This window comes from Chrysochloris asiatica, unplaced genomic scaffold, assembly GCF_000296735.1.
Source record: "Chrysochloris asiatica unplaced genomic scaffold, ChrAsi1.0 scaffold00039, whole genome shotgun sequence".
NCBI lineage: Eukaryota > Metazoa > Chordata > Mammalia > Afrosoricida > Chrysochloridae > Chrysochloris > Chrysochloris asiatica.
Window position 1 is genome coordinate 12,149,294 of NW_006408557.1, and position 17,383 is coordinate 12,166,676.

Genomic DNA, 17,383 nt, shown 5'->3' on the forward strand with positions numbered 1-17,383 from the left:
GATTATATCGTCTGCAAATAGAGAGTTTTACTTCCTCTTTGCCAGTTTGATGCCTTTAATTTTTGTATCTTGCCATATAGCTCTTTTTAAGACTTACAGCACAATATTGAACAGGAATGGTGACAAAGGGCATCCTTGTCTGGGTCCTGTTCGCAGAGGGAAGGCTTTCAGTTTCTCTCCATTGAGAGTAATGTACGCTGTTGGTTTTGTATGTATGCTCTTAACTATGTTGAGGAATTTCCCTTCAATTTCTATTCTGTTGAGTTTTTTTTTATCAGGAATGGATATTGAATTTTGTCAAATACCTTTTCTGCATCAATTGATATGATCATGTGGTTCTTTTCTTTTTTCTTATTTATATGGTGGATAATGTTAATCGTTTTTCTAATGTTGAACCATCCTTGCATCCCTTATATGAATCCCACTTGATCCTGTTGTATTATCTTTTTGATGTGTTGCTGGATTCTGTTGGCTAGGATTTTGTTGAGAATTTTTACATCTCTGTTCATGAGGGATATTGGTCTATAATTTCCTTTCTTACTGATGTCCTTCCCTGATTTTGGTATGAGGGTTATGCATGCTTCATAAAATGTATTAGAAAGTTTTCCATCCTCCTCTGCCTTCTTGAATAATTTGGGTAGAATTGGTGACAGCTCATCCCTGAATATTTGGTAGAACTCACCAGTGAAGTCATTTGGGCCTGGCCTTTTTTTGGATGTGAGTCTTTTGATGACCTGATTAATTTCTTCTTTTGTTATGGGTCTGCTCAGGTTTTTTACTTCACTGTGTGTTAGTTTGGTAGGTCGTGTTTATCTAAAAATGTATCCGTCTCTTCTAAGTTTTCAAATTTGTTGGAGTACAACTCTTCATAGTATTCTGTTATTATCCTTTTGATCTCCTTTGGTTACGTTGTGATATCACCTAAGTGGTTTTTTAATGCGTGTTGTTTGTGTCTTCTCCCTCTTTTCTTTTGTTTGGTTTTCCAGTGGTTTGTCAATTTTGTTAATTCTTGCAAAGAACCAACTTCTTGTCCTGTTGATCCTCTCTGTAGTTTTTCTGTTTTCTGTCTCATTTATTTCTGCTCTAAGCTTTATTTTTTCTTTTCTTTTGGTGGCTATAGTTTCCCTCTGTTGGTCTGTTTCTGATTGATGTAGATGCTGTGTTAATGTGTTAATTTTGGTTCTTTCTTCTTTTTGGATGTGTGCATTTATTGCAATAAATTGTCCTATCATCACTGCTTTCGCCGTGTCTCAAAGATATTGGTATGTTGTAGGTTACGAATTGGGTTGTGAACCTCATGGTCAGCAGTTCAAAACTACAAGCTCTTGCACAGGAGAAAGATGAGGCTTTCTGCTCTAGTAAAGATTTACAGCTTCAGAATCCCTGTACAGGGTTGCTATGAGTCGGAATCGACTCCACAGCATATAACAGCAACATTTTCCTTCTCATTTGTTTCTAGTAACTTTGTGAATTCACACTTAATATCTTCTGCTACCCAGTCGCTTTTCAGCAGAGTGTTATTCAGAGTCCAAGTATTTGACTTTATTTCCTAGGTCTTCCTATTGTTGATTTCTAATTTGATAGCATTGTGTCCTGAGAAGATGCTGTATAATATTTTGATATTTGTAAACTTATGGAGATTTGTTTTGTGGCCTAAGACTGGGTCTATATTGGAGAATATTCCATGTGCACTTGAAAAGAATGTATTGTGCAATTGTTGGGTTGAATGCTCTGTACACATCTATGAGGTCCAGTTGACTGATTGTGTTGTTTAGTTCTTCTTTGTCTTTGTCAAGTTTCTTTCTGGTTGTTCTATCCATTTTTGAAAGTGGTGTATTAAAATCACCCACTATTATTGTAGATTCACCTATTTATTTCTTCAAATCTATTAAGAGTTTGCTTTATACATTTTAGACCTCTTTCATTGGGAGCATAGGTATTTATTATGGTTATGTCATCTTGTTCAATTGTCCCTTTGTTGTTGTTAAGTTCCGCTGAGTCATTTCCGACCTATAGCGACCCTGACCAGGGTTTGTGAGGCTGTAAATCTTTACGGGAGCAGAAAACCTCATCTGTCTCCTGCGGAGCAGCTGCCTGATTCGTAACCACTACGCTACCAGAGCTCCTTCAATTTTTCCTTTAATCATGAGATAATGTCCATCTTTATTATGCTGTTTTTTGCCTTAAAGTGTATTTTATCAGAGAGTAGTACTGCCACTCTTGTTTGTTTTTTATTGTAATTAGCTTGGTATATATTGTTTCCATCCTTTGACTTTTAATCTGTTCTGTCTCTGTGTGAGAGATATGTCTCTTGCAAACAGCATATTGAAGGATCTTGTTTTCTTATCCATTCTGCTACTCGCTGTCTCTTAACAGGTCCATTGAATCTGTTTACATTCAGTGTAATTATCGATAGTTATGGATTAATTGCTGCCATTATGGTGTTTTTTGTGTGTGGTGTTGCTGCTTTTTTCTGTGTGTCATCTTTTGTTGAGTTCATTCTTTTTGTGTTAATTCTTTTGAGTTTCTTCTTGTATTTTCATTTTCTTGCTGTGTTGTGAAGTGTTAATTTTCTTTGAGGTTGCCTTATAGTCCATTAACTTTTCTCTCCATTTATTTTATCCTGTAATCTACCTGACCTTCTTACCATCTGGATCTCTGTTCCTATGTGTTTATCTTCTTTTACATTGTAATTATTTTGATCATAGACTGACCTCCCAGATTCTCTGACTTTTTTCTTATAGTTTTGTTCTTTTCTTGTCTCGTCCTTCCGTCGATTTAATTCTGGGAGGTGCTGCCATGTATGTCAGTCTCTGATTGTTGTCTGTTCTTGTTGGTTCTCAGCCCACAGAACTCCCTTTAGGATGTTTTGTATTGCAGGCTTGGTTTTGGCATAATCCTTTAGCTTCTGTTTATTCTGGAATGTTTTGATTACACCGTCATATTTGATTGGTAGCTTCACTGGATAAAGGATTCTTGGTTGGCAATTTCTTTTTCAGGGTTTTATGTATGTCTTCCCATTTCCTTCTGGCTTGCATGACTTCTGCTGTGAGATCCAAGTTTAATCTGACTTGCTTCCCTTTGTATGTAACATTTCTGTTTTCTCTAGCTGATTTCAGGAGTGTCTCCTTACCTTTGATTTTGGAGAGTTTGATTATGATATGTCTCGGTGATTTTCTTGTGGGGTTTATCCTTCCTGCAGTTCATTGAGCTTCTTGAATGCTTATCTTTTCACTTTTCAGGATGTTAGAGAAATTTTCTTCCAGCAGTTCTTCAACTGTTTCCTCTGTGGTCTTGTATGATTCTTCTTGTTCTGGAATGCCAACAATTCTTAAGTTATTCCTCTTCTTGTTGTCTAACATGAATCTTGGACCTCTTCAGATTTTTTTTATCCTTTTTTCTGCTCCCTCTTCTATCTTAGTGGTATTGAGAGATTTGTCTTCCAGCTCACTGGTTCTGCCTTCCAGCTCTCCTCTTTCACTCCTTTGCCCTTTCAGAGTATTTTCCATTTCTGATATTCTATTATTGATCATTTGGACCTCTTTCTGCAGGTTTTGAATTGTTTCCAATTCTATATCTGTTTTATTTGATTGTTCCTGTAGTGCTCTCCTGACTTCTTCCTTATTTTTCTCAAGTCCATATAAAGTGTTTTGAAACATTTTGTAATCATTTTTCTGCATTCCTTCTCAGGCATTTCCAAGGCCTGCCCTCCTTCCAGAATGGAGTCCAGGTCTACCTCTAGGTCATTTGTCTCAGACATTTTGTCTTGTTTCTGGACATGTGCTGATATGGTCTTCTGCTTTTGCTGCTTGGACATGTTTAGTGTTTATCTGTGGCCTTAATACTTAATTGAGTATGTGTTTTGGTATTGTTTATGGTTTCTGATTGTTTGCAGGTAGATATGATCACTATGTGGGCTTCTTTTTTCACTCTTCTTATTGCTTAATTCAGAGTAAGTTTCACAGGTGTTGTCTGCCTTCCTGATACATGGCAGTTGGCATTGGTTCTTGCTTGGATTTGGTGTTTTATAGATTGTGATTGTTGCTTTACTATATGGCAGCAGTTGGTGACTCTTCTTGGGTAATATAGGGAGAGAAAGAGTCCCCCAAAGGTAAAAAGGGAACATAAAACAGCAAAACAGCATCAGGGGGAAAAAAAAAAAAAAAAAAAAAAAAAAAAACTAGACTGAATACTGCAGTCTATAATCATAGAAAAGGGAGAGGAGAGAGAGAAGAAAAAAAAAAAATCTGTGGCCTAATATGAGTATGACTTTAATGTCCTCTCTTCAGTTTCTTGCTTTCAAAGCTGCCTGAGAGATTTCAAGATGCCACTGTTGGTTGTTATGCTATACCTCAGGCTAATTCAATTTTTGGTGTGTTTGGTTTTTAAACTCATTCTCTCTCTACAGCCCTATCATGGCCTTCCCCATATTTAAAAAAAGAAAAGTTCAGGGCTTGCTCTTGGGCTGAGTATCTGTGCACATGCGTGGCAGAAGAACCCACCAATGGTGAAGATGGGGGCTGTCCACTGGCTCAGGCAAACCACCCCCTCTAGTCTCCAGAATGAAGGTGCGCAAACAGTGGGGGTGCCAATGTCCAGATGCCAAAAAAAATCAGAACAAAGCAAAACCGACAAAGTATATTGTCCCCCTTTGCTCCAAAGTTCCCACGGCGTTTTTCAGTAATGTTTCTGTTCCTCCGCTTGGTCTTGCCATTTGGTCTTACCTAAGATGTTGGCTCCAAGCCTGGAAGATTTAAAAGTACACGAGTTATTACTTCAGCTTCAAGTTCCACTAGCTATTAAGCCTTCAAATTTTAAAAATATTCCTATCTCTGTGGTTCCAAGTTTTAGAGCTCTGCCCTGGATCTGCTTTCCCTGGTATTCTGTGTTGGTGAACTTCACTGCACCTCTGCCCTAGCCGCCATCAAGCCCTGCCCTCAGGTTTTGTTTTTCTTGTGTGATATGCTTGGTACAGGAGAAAGGAAAATGGAGACTTCAGTATAAAGAGGTAAAATGGAGAGCCAGAGCCTCCTTCCTTCATAGAACTTGTTTTTAATGGCAGTCCAATTATCTTCTACCATAGGACCCTCAAAACCCCAAGACTTGATCCTGTTTACCTTACCACTTATCCTGTTTCTGATATTGCCCCTTTTTCTTGATTCACAGAATGTATGTACAGAACCCAGTCTAATAGCGTCTTCCCTACCATTCTGTCATTATAGCTCCTTTGATAAGCTTTTTCTACAATTATGAATACAAATTGAATCTTAATCACTTTTCTTTCCCTTCCTCTCAGAGATACTCGATATCCTGAAATTGGCACATATTATTTCCTTACTTTTCTCTGTTTTCACTTGTTATTGTTTAGTGCCGTTGAGTCAGTTCTGACCCATAGTGACCCTGTATAGAGTTTCCGAGGAGCAGCTGGTGAACTTGAACTGCCGACTTTACGGTTAAAACAACTTTGTGGTCCAGCGCCTTAACCCACAGCACCCCACCAGGACTTTTGTTTTCACTACATATGCGTATATCCCTGACCAGTATCTAATAAGATTATTTTTGTTGTTGTTTAAATGTTTTTGTTTGAAACAAAGAGTTGCACCAAACAAGAGCTCATTTCCCCACTCCAAATGGCAACAGCACAATAGGGGCAAACATTCCTTAGGCACAACTGTTCCAGCATGTTGTCAACATCCTCCTGCTCACCGAGGTTGGGTTACTTTGTTGATAAATAGTCTTATTCCTCAATGTATTAACCCTAAACTACTGGTCTAACACGAAAAGAAGTGGTCTTTCGTGTGCTGGATAGTAGGTTCTATAAATGCTGAAAAGTGGGAGAAGCACAAACACAACCCACTCTTTTAAAAACTCAATAGTTCAAAGTAGAATTTGCCATCCCTCTTTCTCTTGTAATAAAAAGTAGCACTGGGCTTGGGCCCCCAGGTTTGGTTTGTTGCCTGACCATTTACAAAGTATTTCCTATGTGACTTGCATCATTAAAGTTCTGACCCCAGTTCATCAGTGTGACTAAAGGTACAGCTACTTCTTCTTCCTCTTCTTGCCTTCATGTTCATGTTCCTTGGGGCGGCTGCTATCTAAGGGTCTTTTAGAGCCACCATGCTTTTTTGGCTTCTTCCAAAAACTTGGCCAAGCCAAAAGGATCTTCTTCAAATTGAATTGGTTCTTCTCAGCCTTTCTGCTGCCGGTCTGAACCGGAAAACAGTTTGTCGGGAACAAATCTGTTGATCTTTATTCTGGCTTCTAGATCGTCACCATACATGTCCTTATCCGGATTTTTACTGGGCCTGTAAGTACTCTGGGCCATATCGTTGCCACCTCTCTGGGCTTAATCATAAACATTATACATTTCATCTTCTTCACCTGCAAAGCCATTGTCCATACCCTTAGACTGGTTGAAGAGCCTTTGGTCATAGTGAACTTCATTGGAAGTCTAAGGATTGGGCACACCCAGACTGGTGACTTCACTGATATCATGGTTTTCATTCCTATGCAGTTTGAACCTCTTATCAGGAGCTGCCCTGGAGAGATTGCGGTCATGCTGTCTCTCCTTCTGCCTGTCATGTCGAATTTCATCCCTTTCACGAACCTCTCCATCCTCTTTTTCCACATGAATTTTGATCGTACAACTCCTCTCCCTGACTCTCTGGGCCATTTCTCTAATTTTCTCTTGATGTTTTTCCTTTTCTTTTTGAGCCATCTTTCTTTCTAGTTTGGCACACATTTTCCACAGCTTAATGAGCCAGTTTCGCAAAATTTTCGTTGATGTGCACTGTCTGTAGTCTTCTTTCATCAGCATCCAAACATTCGTCTAGTGGAATTGCATAGCATAACCCTTTGCATTTTTCCAGTTTGAAATACAAGGAGGAATCTTCCACTCTTGTTCCTTCTGTCATTTTTGGCTAGGAGAGTGCATGACAGATGCTGGAGGAGAAGGTAGTCCCCGGGGAATTTTCTTATTAATCTTGAACCTTGGCGGTTCCATTGCATCCTTCGACCATCCGAATCACCTTCTGTTTAGCTCCAGAGTTGAAAGCCACTCCTTGTGATGAGACAGTGTGTATCGGATATACTGAGCAGGAACCAGTTTATCAGCTGCCCGAACAGGCATGGCTGCAGTAATCTACTGTGATACAGATTTTTCTAAAGCTGCTCTGTCTTTTCTGTTATCTCTTTAATGGCTTCCTCATCAGGCCTTTGCAGGTGTGGGTCATCTGCATTCTTAACTTCCTTGGGCACCAGATCCGTGACTTTCTATAAATGACCTGGTCTTTAGACTGTCCTTGTTGTGCAGTTACATCATATTTAGCTTTTTCTTTAGCGTTTAGTTGAATAGCCAGTGCATTGGAAATTTTTTTCTTTCATCCCATATCCATTGGGTACTGGGCCACATGGATCTCTGGAAAAGCACTCCCATCTCCAGAATCCTCTAATAACCAAGGTATCCAGCCTTTCCAGTACCCATATGGGAGAGGCTCTCTTCTGGAGGAGACCAGTGAGGTCTGCTATGATCTCTGAAATCTTGCCTGTTTTCAGCCTCAAACTGGTCCTGAGATAGCTGAGTTGGTAAAAAGCTGATGAGCGCATCTTCTTCTGCTTCTTCCAGCATGAGCGATAGCACCACAGGCGGATCTTTCCCGAATAATATTATTTTGTATATTGTTCAGCTTTCTGTAAATGGTATATTGTATGTATTCATCTTTAACTTGCATTTTTAACTTAGCTATACATTTGTGACCATCCAGTGCTATTTCTTTGACTCTGATTTGTGTCTGACTTTTGATTATGTGGAAATGCCACCGTTTATTAACTCATTCTTTTCCTGATGGGTAGGTACTTGTTTTCCCCTAATTAAGTGAAGTTTTACTTTTTTTCCTTTGTTGCTAACAGCTGTATTGAGATAAAATTTACATATCATAAAGTTCACCTATTTAAAGTATACCATTTAATATTTCTTAGAGTTTTCCACTCTATTTTGAAAACATTTTCACCACCTTCAAAAGGGATATTGTACCTATTAATAGTGGTGGTGTGCCATGGAGTCGGTTCTGACTCATAGCAACCCTGCATGGATTTCTGAGGCTAGTGGTTACGTATCGGGCTGCTGAGCCACAAGGTCAGCCATTCGAAACTACCAGCTGTTCCGCGGGAGAAAGATGAGGCTTTCTGCTCCCATAAAGATTTACAGCCTCGGAAACCCTGTACAGGGTCGCTATGAGTCGGAACCGACTCCACGGCACACAACAACAGCAACAAATCTTTATGGGAGAGAAAGCCTCCTCTTTTTCTCCTGCGGAACAGCTATAGTTTCAAACTGCTGACCTTGAGGTTAGCAACCCGACTTGTAACCACTATGCTACCAGAGCTCCTTGTACCCAGTAATAGTCACTTATAAGTCCCTGGGTGATGCAGACAACTAACCAAAAGGTTGGTTGTTTGAACTTACCCACAGGTACCTTGGAAGAAAGGTCCTGCTTCTGAAAAAAAGTCAAAGCTTTGAAAACTCTGTAGTGTAGAGTTGTACTCTGCTCGACATGGAGGCATAGTTTTTTTTTACTATTACAAATGATCCTTTGTATATGTTTGAGAATCTGTTCTATTTTATTAATTTTTTGCTGTTGTTAACTGCCATGGAGTTGGGTTTTGATTCTTAGTGACCTTGTAAAGGGTTTCTGAGACTTTAAATTTTTGTGGGAGCAGAAAGCTTTATCTTTCTCCTGCAAACCTTGTGGTTCACAGTGCAGTGCTTATCGTATGAAGCCAACAGTAGAAATCTGATCATATATTCTTTTACCAAGTTCTGGACAAAAATATATATATAAATAGATAATGTTCATTTACAAAAATACAGTTGAGTGCCTCAGGATTGAGTAAGGCACAACCAGAAGATACCTTTTAAAGAATCTCACAGTGTAATTAGGTTACAAATACAATTTAACTATAAAACTGTGGAACTGCTACAAATGAATAAGCGAAATTATAATTGCTTGGTGGGAGAATGTGACAATCAGAAAAATGTTACAAAGGGAATGGCATTTGATCTGAATCTAGACCTGAGAAATTAGCAAGATTTCAGTAAGTAGGGGGTGGTAGGTAGGACTATAATATTCAGAAAGGTGGAACAGTGTGCAAAGGCATGAAGAGATAAAAGAGTATTTTCTAAGACTTTATGAAAGACTGGATACGACAGGCAAGGAGATTAGTATGGGTCCAACCTTGTTCTGGGCCTACTGTTTCAACCATTGGAACAGTTAGGCAAGATGGAAACGGAACCACATTTGTATTTTAATATGTGACAGTATGGCAGCTAAGTTGGAAACAGGAGCATATCAAGGTGAAGTGGTCTATTAAGAAAGCTGTTCAGATCTTTTAGGTGAGAGTTGATGACCTGATGTTGGTCATGCCTAGTGCAAGGGAGAGGAGATGGAATGGAAAAACATATTTGAGGTTAAATTGGCAGAACTCGTTGATTGGATGGAACTTTATGCAATGATTAAGTGCTCAACTGAGAACTAAAAGGTCAGAGGTTTGATCCCACCATTGGCTCCTCAGGAGGAAAAATGGCACACATCAACATTGTTTGAATGGTGAAGATATTTAAAGTGTTTTATTTCCAGTTCAAGAATGAAATGCAGATTCAGATTAAGCCTGAAATCTATCATTCTAGATCTGAACAAACTATTATTATTTCTTCCTAGCCAAAAGAATGCAATGGTGTAAAGCTTCCAGTGGATGCCAGTAAACCTAACCCAAATGATGTGGAGTTTGATAATCTGTACTTGGATATGAATGGAATCATCCATCCCTGTACTCATCCTGAAGACAAGTACGTACCTGGTGTGTTTTTTTGTGGTAACACAAATCTCAGAAGTACTATGTTGTATTACATTGTTTGCTTGTAATTTTAGACCAGCTCCAAAAAATGAAGATGAAATGATGGTTGCAATTTTTGAGTACATTGACAGACTTTTTAATATTGTAAGACCAAGACGACTTCTCTACATGGCAATAGATGGAGTGGTAAGTGCTAAAATCATTAACCTAGAAGCATCCATTTTTGTTCCTGCTGCTTTCCTAGTGTCGAGAATGAAAGTTAGTTAAATAATAAAAAACTTGACCTTGGTAATTTTGAGAAAGAAACCCTTCTCTTTTAGTCATTCATTCAAACATCTTTTAAGGAGCTCTGGTAGTATAGTGGGTTTCTCTTGAAGAAAGAGAAATTGGACCACTAACTTAAAGGTCAGCAGGTCAAATCCATTAGCCGATCCAAGGGAGAAAGATGAGGTTTTCTGCTCCCGTAAAGATTAACAATGTTGGAAATGCTATGTAGGGTCGCTATGAGTCAGAGTCTACTCAACAGCACACAACCACCACTATCACCAGTTTGTACCAGATACTGTGAAGTGTTGATGTTAGTGACTGCCTATGCTTTTGAAAAGCTCTATTAGTGTAATGGTTACAAGTCAGGCTGCTAACCTCAAAGTTATGAGTTCAAAACTGTCAGCTGTTTCGCAGGAGAACGATGAGGCTTTCCTGCTCCTGCAAAGATTTATATCTTCAGAATCCCTATGCAGGATCACTATAAGTCAGAACCAACTCCACAACACACCACCACTACCAGCATGCTGAATTGCTTACTGCCAAAGAGAAGGAATTGCAGATAAATGATTTAGTCACTTAAGAATTTTATAGACACTTGATAACATGTGAAAAGTGCTGAGGGAACAGTATTCCTAAAGGAATCGGGATTTAGGAAGGAGGTGTCTTTTTTTTAATTTTCAACTGTTTGTTTCTGTGAACTATGTTCCTCAACACTCACATGTGTACAAATAAATACAGGACAAAAGTAAATTTTGGTTAAACTGCAAAAAATCTTAGACATCAACATATCACAAGCAAAGGTGGCGGTGTCTTTTGTCCCATTTCTTGAAGAAAGAGAATTTGGTAAGTGGTGGGCTATGGGTGGAATAAGCATGGAAAATGGGAATCTACAGTTTCTCAGATGTGCTAGGCAAACACAGTTTTCTATGCATTTCTGATACATTTGGACTCCTGATGTGCTGCTATAGGATAAGCATTGGGCTGCAAACCACAAGGTCAACAGTTCAAACCCACCAGCTGCTCCACAGAAACCCTGCTCAGTGTCACTATGGGTAGTAATTGACTTGGTTGCACTTAGCAACAACAGCTGATGCATTTGGGCAGCTAGCTGTAGATGGTTTGGATTGGGTGTAACGACAACTTGAAGACCTTACATGACGTGATTGTAGGTTTTAGTCTTATGCTGTGATTAATCATCAAAATGATTCAAGAGGGAAGTAGTTTACTGACTTAACATATACCCAATAGTTTAGGTTATAAATGACCAAAAAACTATATATCAGGGCTTATGCAAACTATATCTGAGGGTTTAGGGAAAATGATGGTAAATCATAGCTCTAAATTTATTTGTTGTTATTGTTAAGTGCTGTCTTGTTAGTTTGAACTCATGGCGACCTTGAATTGAGTTTCCAAGGAGTGGTTAGTGGGTTTGAACCACAACCTTATGATTAGCACTCCAGTGCTTTTCTTACATGTGTAATTAGATCCTCTTTCATTTAGATTTAGTACATTCTAGTGGCAAGCTCACCAGCTGCTCCTTGGAAACCCTATATAGGGTCGCTGTGAGTCAGTGCACTGGACTGCATGCAAGGTTAGTATGAACTGCAGGGTCGGTGGCTCAAGGTCATCAGGCGCTCCTCAGAGCTATACACGGTCTCTATGAGTTGGAATTTACTTGACAGCACTTAACAACAACAACAACAAGGGGCTAATGAAAGGAGCCTGGTGTGATGCTGTAGAATAAGCACTGGTTTGCTAATGTCAATAGTTCAAACCTACCAGCAGTTCCATGGTTCACTATGAGTCAAAATCAGTTTGATGGCAGTGAGTTCGGTAGTTTGAAGGCTAATTATTTTGAATATCCAGAAGAATTTGTACCCAAGAATATTAACCTTTTTGTGAGGTTGTATTTACTCAAAGAAAAATTATAGCTACCTGATCACTTGCTAAGTTGCAGTAATAGTGAAGACTAAAGAGAATACCAATGTGTCTTAAAAGTATAAATATAGATCATAAAACTTGGTACTTGAGGGGGCTAGGTTATATGGTCTCATTGGAAAGGGAAGTGTTGAAAGGTGAGTATGAAAGAACATATTTAGGTGTAGACATCTCATCCAACCCCAAAGCTCAGTTCCGTAACTCCCAACATCTTATAGCCAAGTTCACTTTATTCAGGCTTATCCAGTGATACAGGTTAACATTTTGTTAAGTAATTTCAGTAAAACAAAACAAAATGCCTCCCTGTGTCATATTGGAAAAACAGAGTGGTAATTATAAACTTTGTTGTACAAAATTAAAAATAGAAGGGTGTTGAGATCCTGTAGGTCAAGAAGTCATTTCTTATTGTTCTTAGTGGGAGTTGTGACAAATTCACTCCCATTTACATTTGGAGACCATCCTTCCTATTAGGTGTGGAATCTGGGAAAGGCTTCCTGATTCTGAACTGGGATCATCAAATGCTAGCAAGATCTTTGATTAAAATAAAGTTTCCTTTTTGGATGCCTTGAGTCACCATAAACCAGTAGAATTGGTATTAGACCATGGATCTGTCAATATTAAGTTCTGTGACTTCAAAGGATATTAGTTCATTCAACATGCCACTCACTTGTCAGAGTTCAGTTTTTACTTTTTGGGTTAAATTTAAGTTCTCAGGACCTATTGTGTGTCATGAGAGGATAAAAAAGTTTACCACTATTATAAGGAAAATTAACCATAATATGGTGGCTGTGTGCTGTGGAGTCGGTTCCGACTCATAGCAACCCTTTACAGGGTTTCCGAGGCTGTAAATCTTTATGGGAGTAGAACGCCTCATCTTCCTCCCAAGGAATAGCTGATAATTTCGAACTGCTGACCTTGCAGTTCACAGCCCGATTCATAATAATATAGAAATGTGTGAATATTCTGAATGATATATCAATATGAAATGCATGTTTTTAGGCACCACGTGCTAAGATGAACCAGCAGCGTTCCAGGAGATTCAGAGCATCAAAAGAAGGAGTGGATGCAGCAGTTGAGAAGCAACGAGTCAGGGAAGAAATACTGGCAAAAGGTAAAGAATACGTATCTTGAAGTTGCACTTTTTAAAAAAAATGTGTTCAGAAAATATAAGCATACAAATAGCTTATATGTTAATTGAATAAGGATCATAAAATATTCAAGGAGAATTTGTGTTCATTGTTGAGGAAAAGTATTTGATGGGATGCTTCACTCCCATTAATAAGTTTGCTCGTTTTCAAACTGTACTATAGATGAGAATAAAAGAAGAGGAATTCTGTTAGAAAAAAAACAGTATTATCAATTATCAGCCACTTTGAGGGTGAATGCAGCTCTTCAGCTGCATTATCAATATTTATCAATATTTACATATTGATAAAATGAAAATACATTAAGGACATTTTATGGGGGCTATCAGATTTTCCTCAAGTCAGTCTTGGTATACCAGTTTATTACTTCCCCTTAGAACATTGAGGTCTGTCTGAGCAGACTAGGGATCCTTTGATCCATATTTGCAGCCTATTACCACAGCTCTCATACATTTTCAATATGGGTTAATGAAACATGCGCTGTACCCAGGGTTCCCTCACTTTTTTTTAGGGGGTGGTGGAGGAGCTGGGGAGAGTCATCTTTCTCCTGATGTGTACATAAGTCTCAGAGAAGACTGGGATGCTGATATTCACTGGAACTTGGTTCTCTTCCAACATGCATTATTGTGGGATGACGATGTAGCAAGGTGATTTGCTTGATTTTTCGCTATATAAGGCAATATAATAGGCCAGAAAAGCTACAGTTTATTGGATCAGGATAATTATGCTTGGTGGTGGTTGTTGTTAAATGCTGTTAGGTTGGTTCTGACTCATAGTGACCCAGCAGAGGGTTTCCGAGGAGCAACTAGTGAGCTTGAACCACCAAACTTGGGCATTGTCCTGCAGCACCGCACCAGCACCACAATTGTACTTGGTAGATGAACAAAATGATGCCATAGTACACTCATAGCTCAGTCCTGCAATTACAATACATTTTATGTTGTTTTAATTTGCTGCAAGTCTGTAAGTACAAAGAAAAGTTTAAAAGTTTTGTTATCAAATCATAGAAAAGTCTGAAGAGGCAGTATCAGGGTTGTAGGGTGGATGGGGTAAGATTTCCCAATGAAATTCTCATAGGGCAGCTATTACTACCCTTGAAAAATGGGCAAGTGCATTGTCGTGATGGAAAAGAATTCCTTGGCACAACTTTCCTGGCTTTTTTCTCACCAGTGCTGTTTTCAATTTTCTTAATACTTTATGATAAGTTCCTGTGATTGTCCTTGGTCCTTTGAGAAAAATCCATTAGGATTACTCACTTGAAATAAACAAAAAGCTGTCACCATAACCTTCTGAGCTGACCTTTCTGCCTAGAATTCATCTTTGAGGTTTTCCTAACCTTAAAAATGCTTTAATCTATCTAAGAACTGTTGTTTTACGTAAGGCCACATTCCTGTAAACTTGTTGCAAAGCTTCAGTGATTTAGCAAAATGTCAGTTGAATTTTGTTTAAAATTTTATATTCTTGACCTTAAATCATGTTTTTCTACAACACTTTTCTTTGAAGGCACCCTAGCATGACTAAGACAAATGGATTACGGAGAGAATTTGTCTTATAGGCATCTCCTTGACCACAGATATGTTTAAATGTGTTTTGTTTGGAATAAAGACATACCTATATGAACTGGAACCCTAGACTCACTTTAGACACCTACAACAAACAGCTACATATATATTTATGTTAGTTTCAGCTTATAATTAAGACTCTTAAGACTTGTTTGTATTTATAACACAGTGTATTTATCTTTGATTTTAAGGATTAACACTTTCTTGAATGTGTTATAAAATATTTGTTTCTTGAAAAGAAGATAATCACTGATAAAGAAAGGAGGAAAGGATTTCTTTATCCTCTAGCTGATAATTTTGTGTCTTATCATATAAATCTTTGGTAAACATTTTTCTAAGGCACTTTTATCTTAACAACTGTTGTTGTTGTTATGTGCCTTGGAGTCAGTTCCGACTCATAGCGACCCTATACAGGGTTTCTGAGGCTGTAAGTCTTTACGGGAGCAGAACGCCTCATCTTTCTCCTGCAGAACAGCTGGTAGTTTCAAACTGCTGACTCTAAGGTTTGCAGCCTGATTCGTAACCACTATGCTATATAACAACTGTTAGCAAAATTAAAATGTCTAACCACGTATGTTGTGTGTTCTGTGGAAGGTACTAGGAAGAACTTCTTTTCTTTTCTTTTTTTTTTGGTATATAACAGTATAATATCTTTTATGTACTGTTTATTTTAAAAAAGTTTTTTTTTAAGTTTAATTTACATTTGTGGGTAGGAATCTTATTTATATCCCAATGAGGAAACAAGTTCTTCAGGTGCCAGCACTTCTCTTTCTTTCATATTTAACTTAATAATTTGATTAATTAATGTTTAATTTAGTAAAAACAACAGAGTTTTTCTATGAATATTGAATATTCTGTCTGATAAAACAATTTTTTTTCTCTAGGTGGCTTTCTTCCTCCAGAAGAAATAAAAGAAAGATTTGACAGTAACTGTATTACACCAGTAAGTAGCCGCACATTTTGCTCCCTCTTTCTAACCCTTAAATGATAGATTAATTTATTTCCTTCTATCGTTTTAGGGAACTGAGTTCATGGACAATCTTGCTAAATGCCTTCGCTATTACATAGCTGATCGTTTAAATAATGACCCTGGGTGGAAAAATTTGACAGTAAGTTTCACAGTTTGGTACTTCAAAAAGATTAGGGTGATCATTTGAGGCTATAGTTTGGTATGACTGATCAGTATTTATCCTTTTCCTCATAAAATGCTAGCTGAGTGACAATGGAAAAAGAATCTTCCAGGGGTTTTGGAAATGGGTACCTTGCATGACCAGGTTTTAGTTATCAGTGGCTGCTGAATTTTCTTTTTATACCAAATTTATCCTTTTAACATTACTATGAAACCATAAAATTGGATTCATGATTTTTTAAAAATGCATATATTAGAAAGTAATTTTCTAATGAAAATTTTAGGTCTTAAAAATCAAAATATATAGCAAGATTACATTTGTGGTTTTATATTTTTTTAAAGTGGTTTTATTGTCATAAGTAAATAGAATTTAAGTGAACTTTAATGTAATTTTTGGTTCACGAATTAATTAGTTCGTTAAATAAATTATACTTAAATGGCTTTTTTTAAACCTATTACTCTTGAGGTTTATATGGTAGAAAGTTGTGAAATGATTAGTTTTTGTGGTGGCTTGTCCTAACCCAGACATTATATGCTTTTTCATTCCAAGTTGTAAACTTGTGATAAATTTTTGGTGTGTATCGTTCAAAGGGACTTCAAAAAGTTAATGAAAATTTTCATTAACTTTTTGAAGTCCGCATGTATATACACACTTACCTTATTCAGAAGAATTTTGTTTATTCTGTTTTAATAAAATTGTCAGTTTATTTTAAGATATTCAACTGTGCTGATTTTTGTACCTATAGAAAATTCAAGATGAGCTAAAAGAATGCAAAAACTTTTTTTATAGGTTATTTTATCTGATGCTAGTGCTCCTGGTGAAGGAGAACATAAAATCATGGATTATATTAGAAGACAGAGAGGTAAAATTAACTTATAAATGTTTGTGTGTTCTAATGAAAAGAAAAGAAAAGCCATTTGATAAAAATATTTGGTAGGATGTGTTATTTATGTGTATGTATATATATATAGTTTACTTTTTATTCCCTGTCCCATTCTCTCTTTAGCCCAGCCTAACCATGACCCAAACACTCACCATTGTTTATGTGGAGCAGATGGTAAGTGTCTTCAGTGGGGATTTGATTCTTTTTTGATTAAAGCATAACAAGTGGATGGGTTGATGTATATTCATCACTTATTGGAAGTTCTAGAATGACTTATTTTGTGTTTGAGAAGGAAGTAGTGTTGACTTAAAGTTTTGTCTGTGTGATTAATGATCACCTTTCTTAAAAAATAGTTTTTTTAAATGTTCTTCAAACTTTTAATGTATCTATGTATACATACATCTTTAAGATTATTTCCGAAGTGTTTACTCTTGACTAACTGTGTTCTGGGTCCATGTATCTGTAAAATGTTTTACTAGCTGATAACTCTGAGAAATTTTAGGCTTTTTGACTTTGCCTCCTTAAATTTGTATGCATATAGGGGCTTTGCCTCCTTAAATTTGTATGCTCATAGGGGCTTTGCCTCCTTAAATTTGTATGTTCATA

General features: G+C 37.5%; 1 protein-coding gene and 1 pseudogene across 2 annotated transcripts in view; one reads left to right on the plus strand and one right to left on the minus strand.

Moving 5' to 3' along the window:
• XRN2 (5'-3' exoribonuclease 2) overlaps positions 1–17,383 on the plus strand; it is a 124,002-nt gene that overhangs the window by 23,405 nt on the left and 83,214 nt on the right. Inside the window, exons 2-8 of one of the 2 annotated variants that reach the window (XM_006860650.1) lie at positions 9,717–9,844; positions 9,927–10,038; positions 13,057–13,168; positions 15,649–15,707; positions 15,784–15,873; positions 16,684–16,756; positions 16,901–16,951. In XM_006860650.1, coding sequence (XP_006860712.1) covers positions 9,717–9,844; positions 9,927–10,038; positions 13,057–13,168; positions 15,649–15,707; positions 15,784–15,873; positions 16,684–16,756; positions 16,901–16,951 — 625 coding nt within the window. The remainder of the gene's footprint in view (positions 1–9,716; positions 9,845–9,926; positions 10,039–13,056; positions 13,169–15,648; positions 15,708–15,783; positions 15,874–16,683; positions 16,757–16,900; positions 16,952–17,383) is intronic. The other variant, XM_006860651.1, reaches the window with a different exon arrangement.
• LOC102816580 lies at positions 6,040–7,597 on the minus strand (annotated as a pseudogene).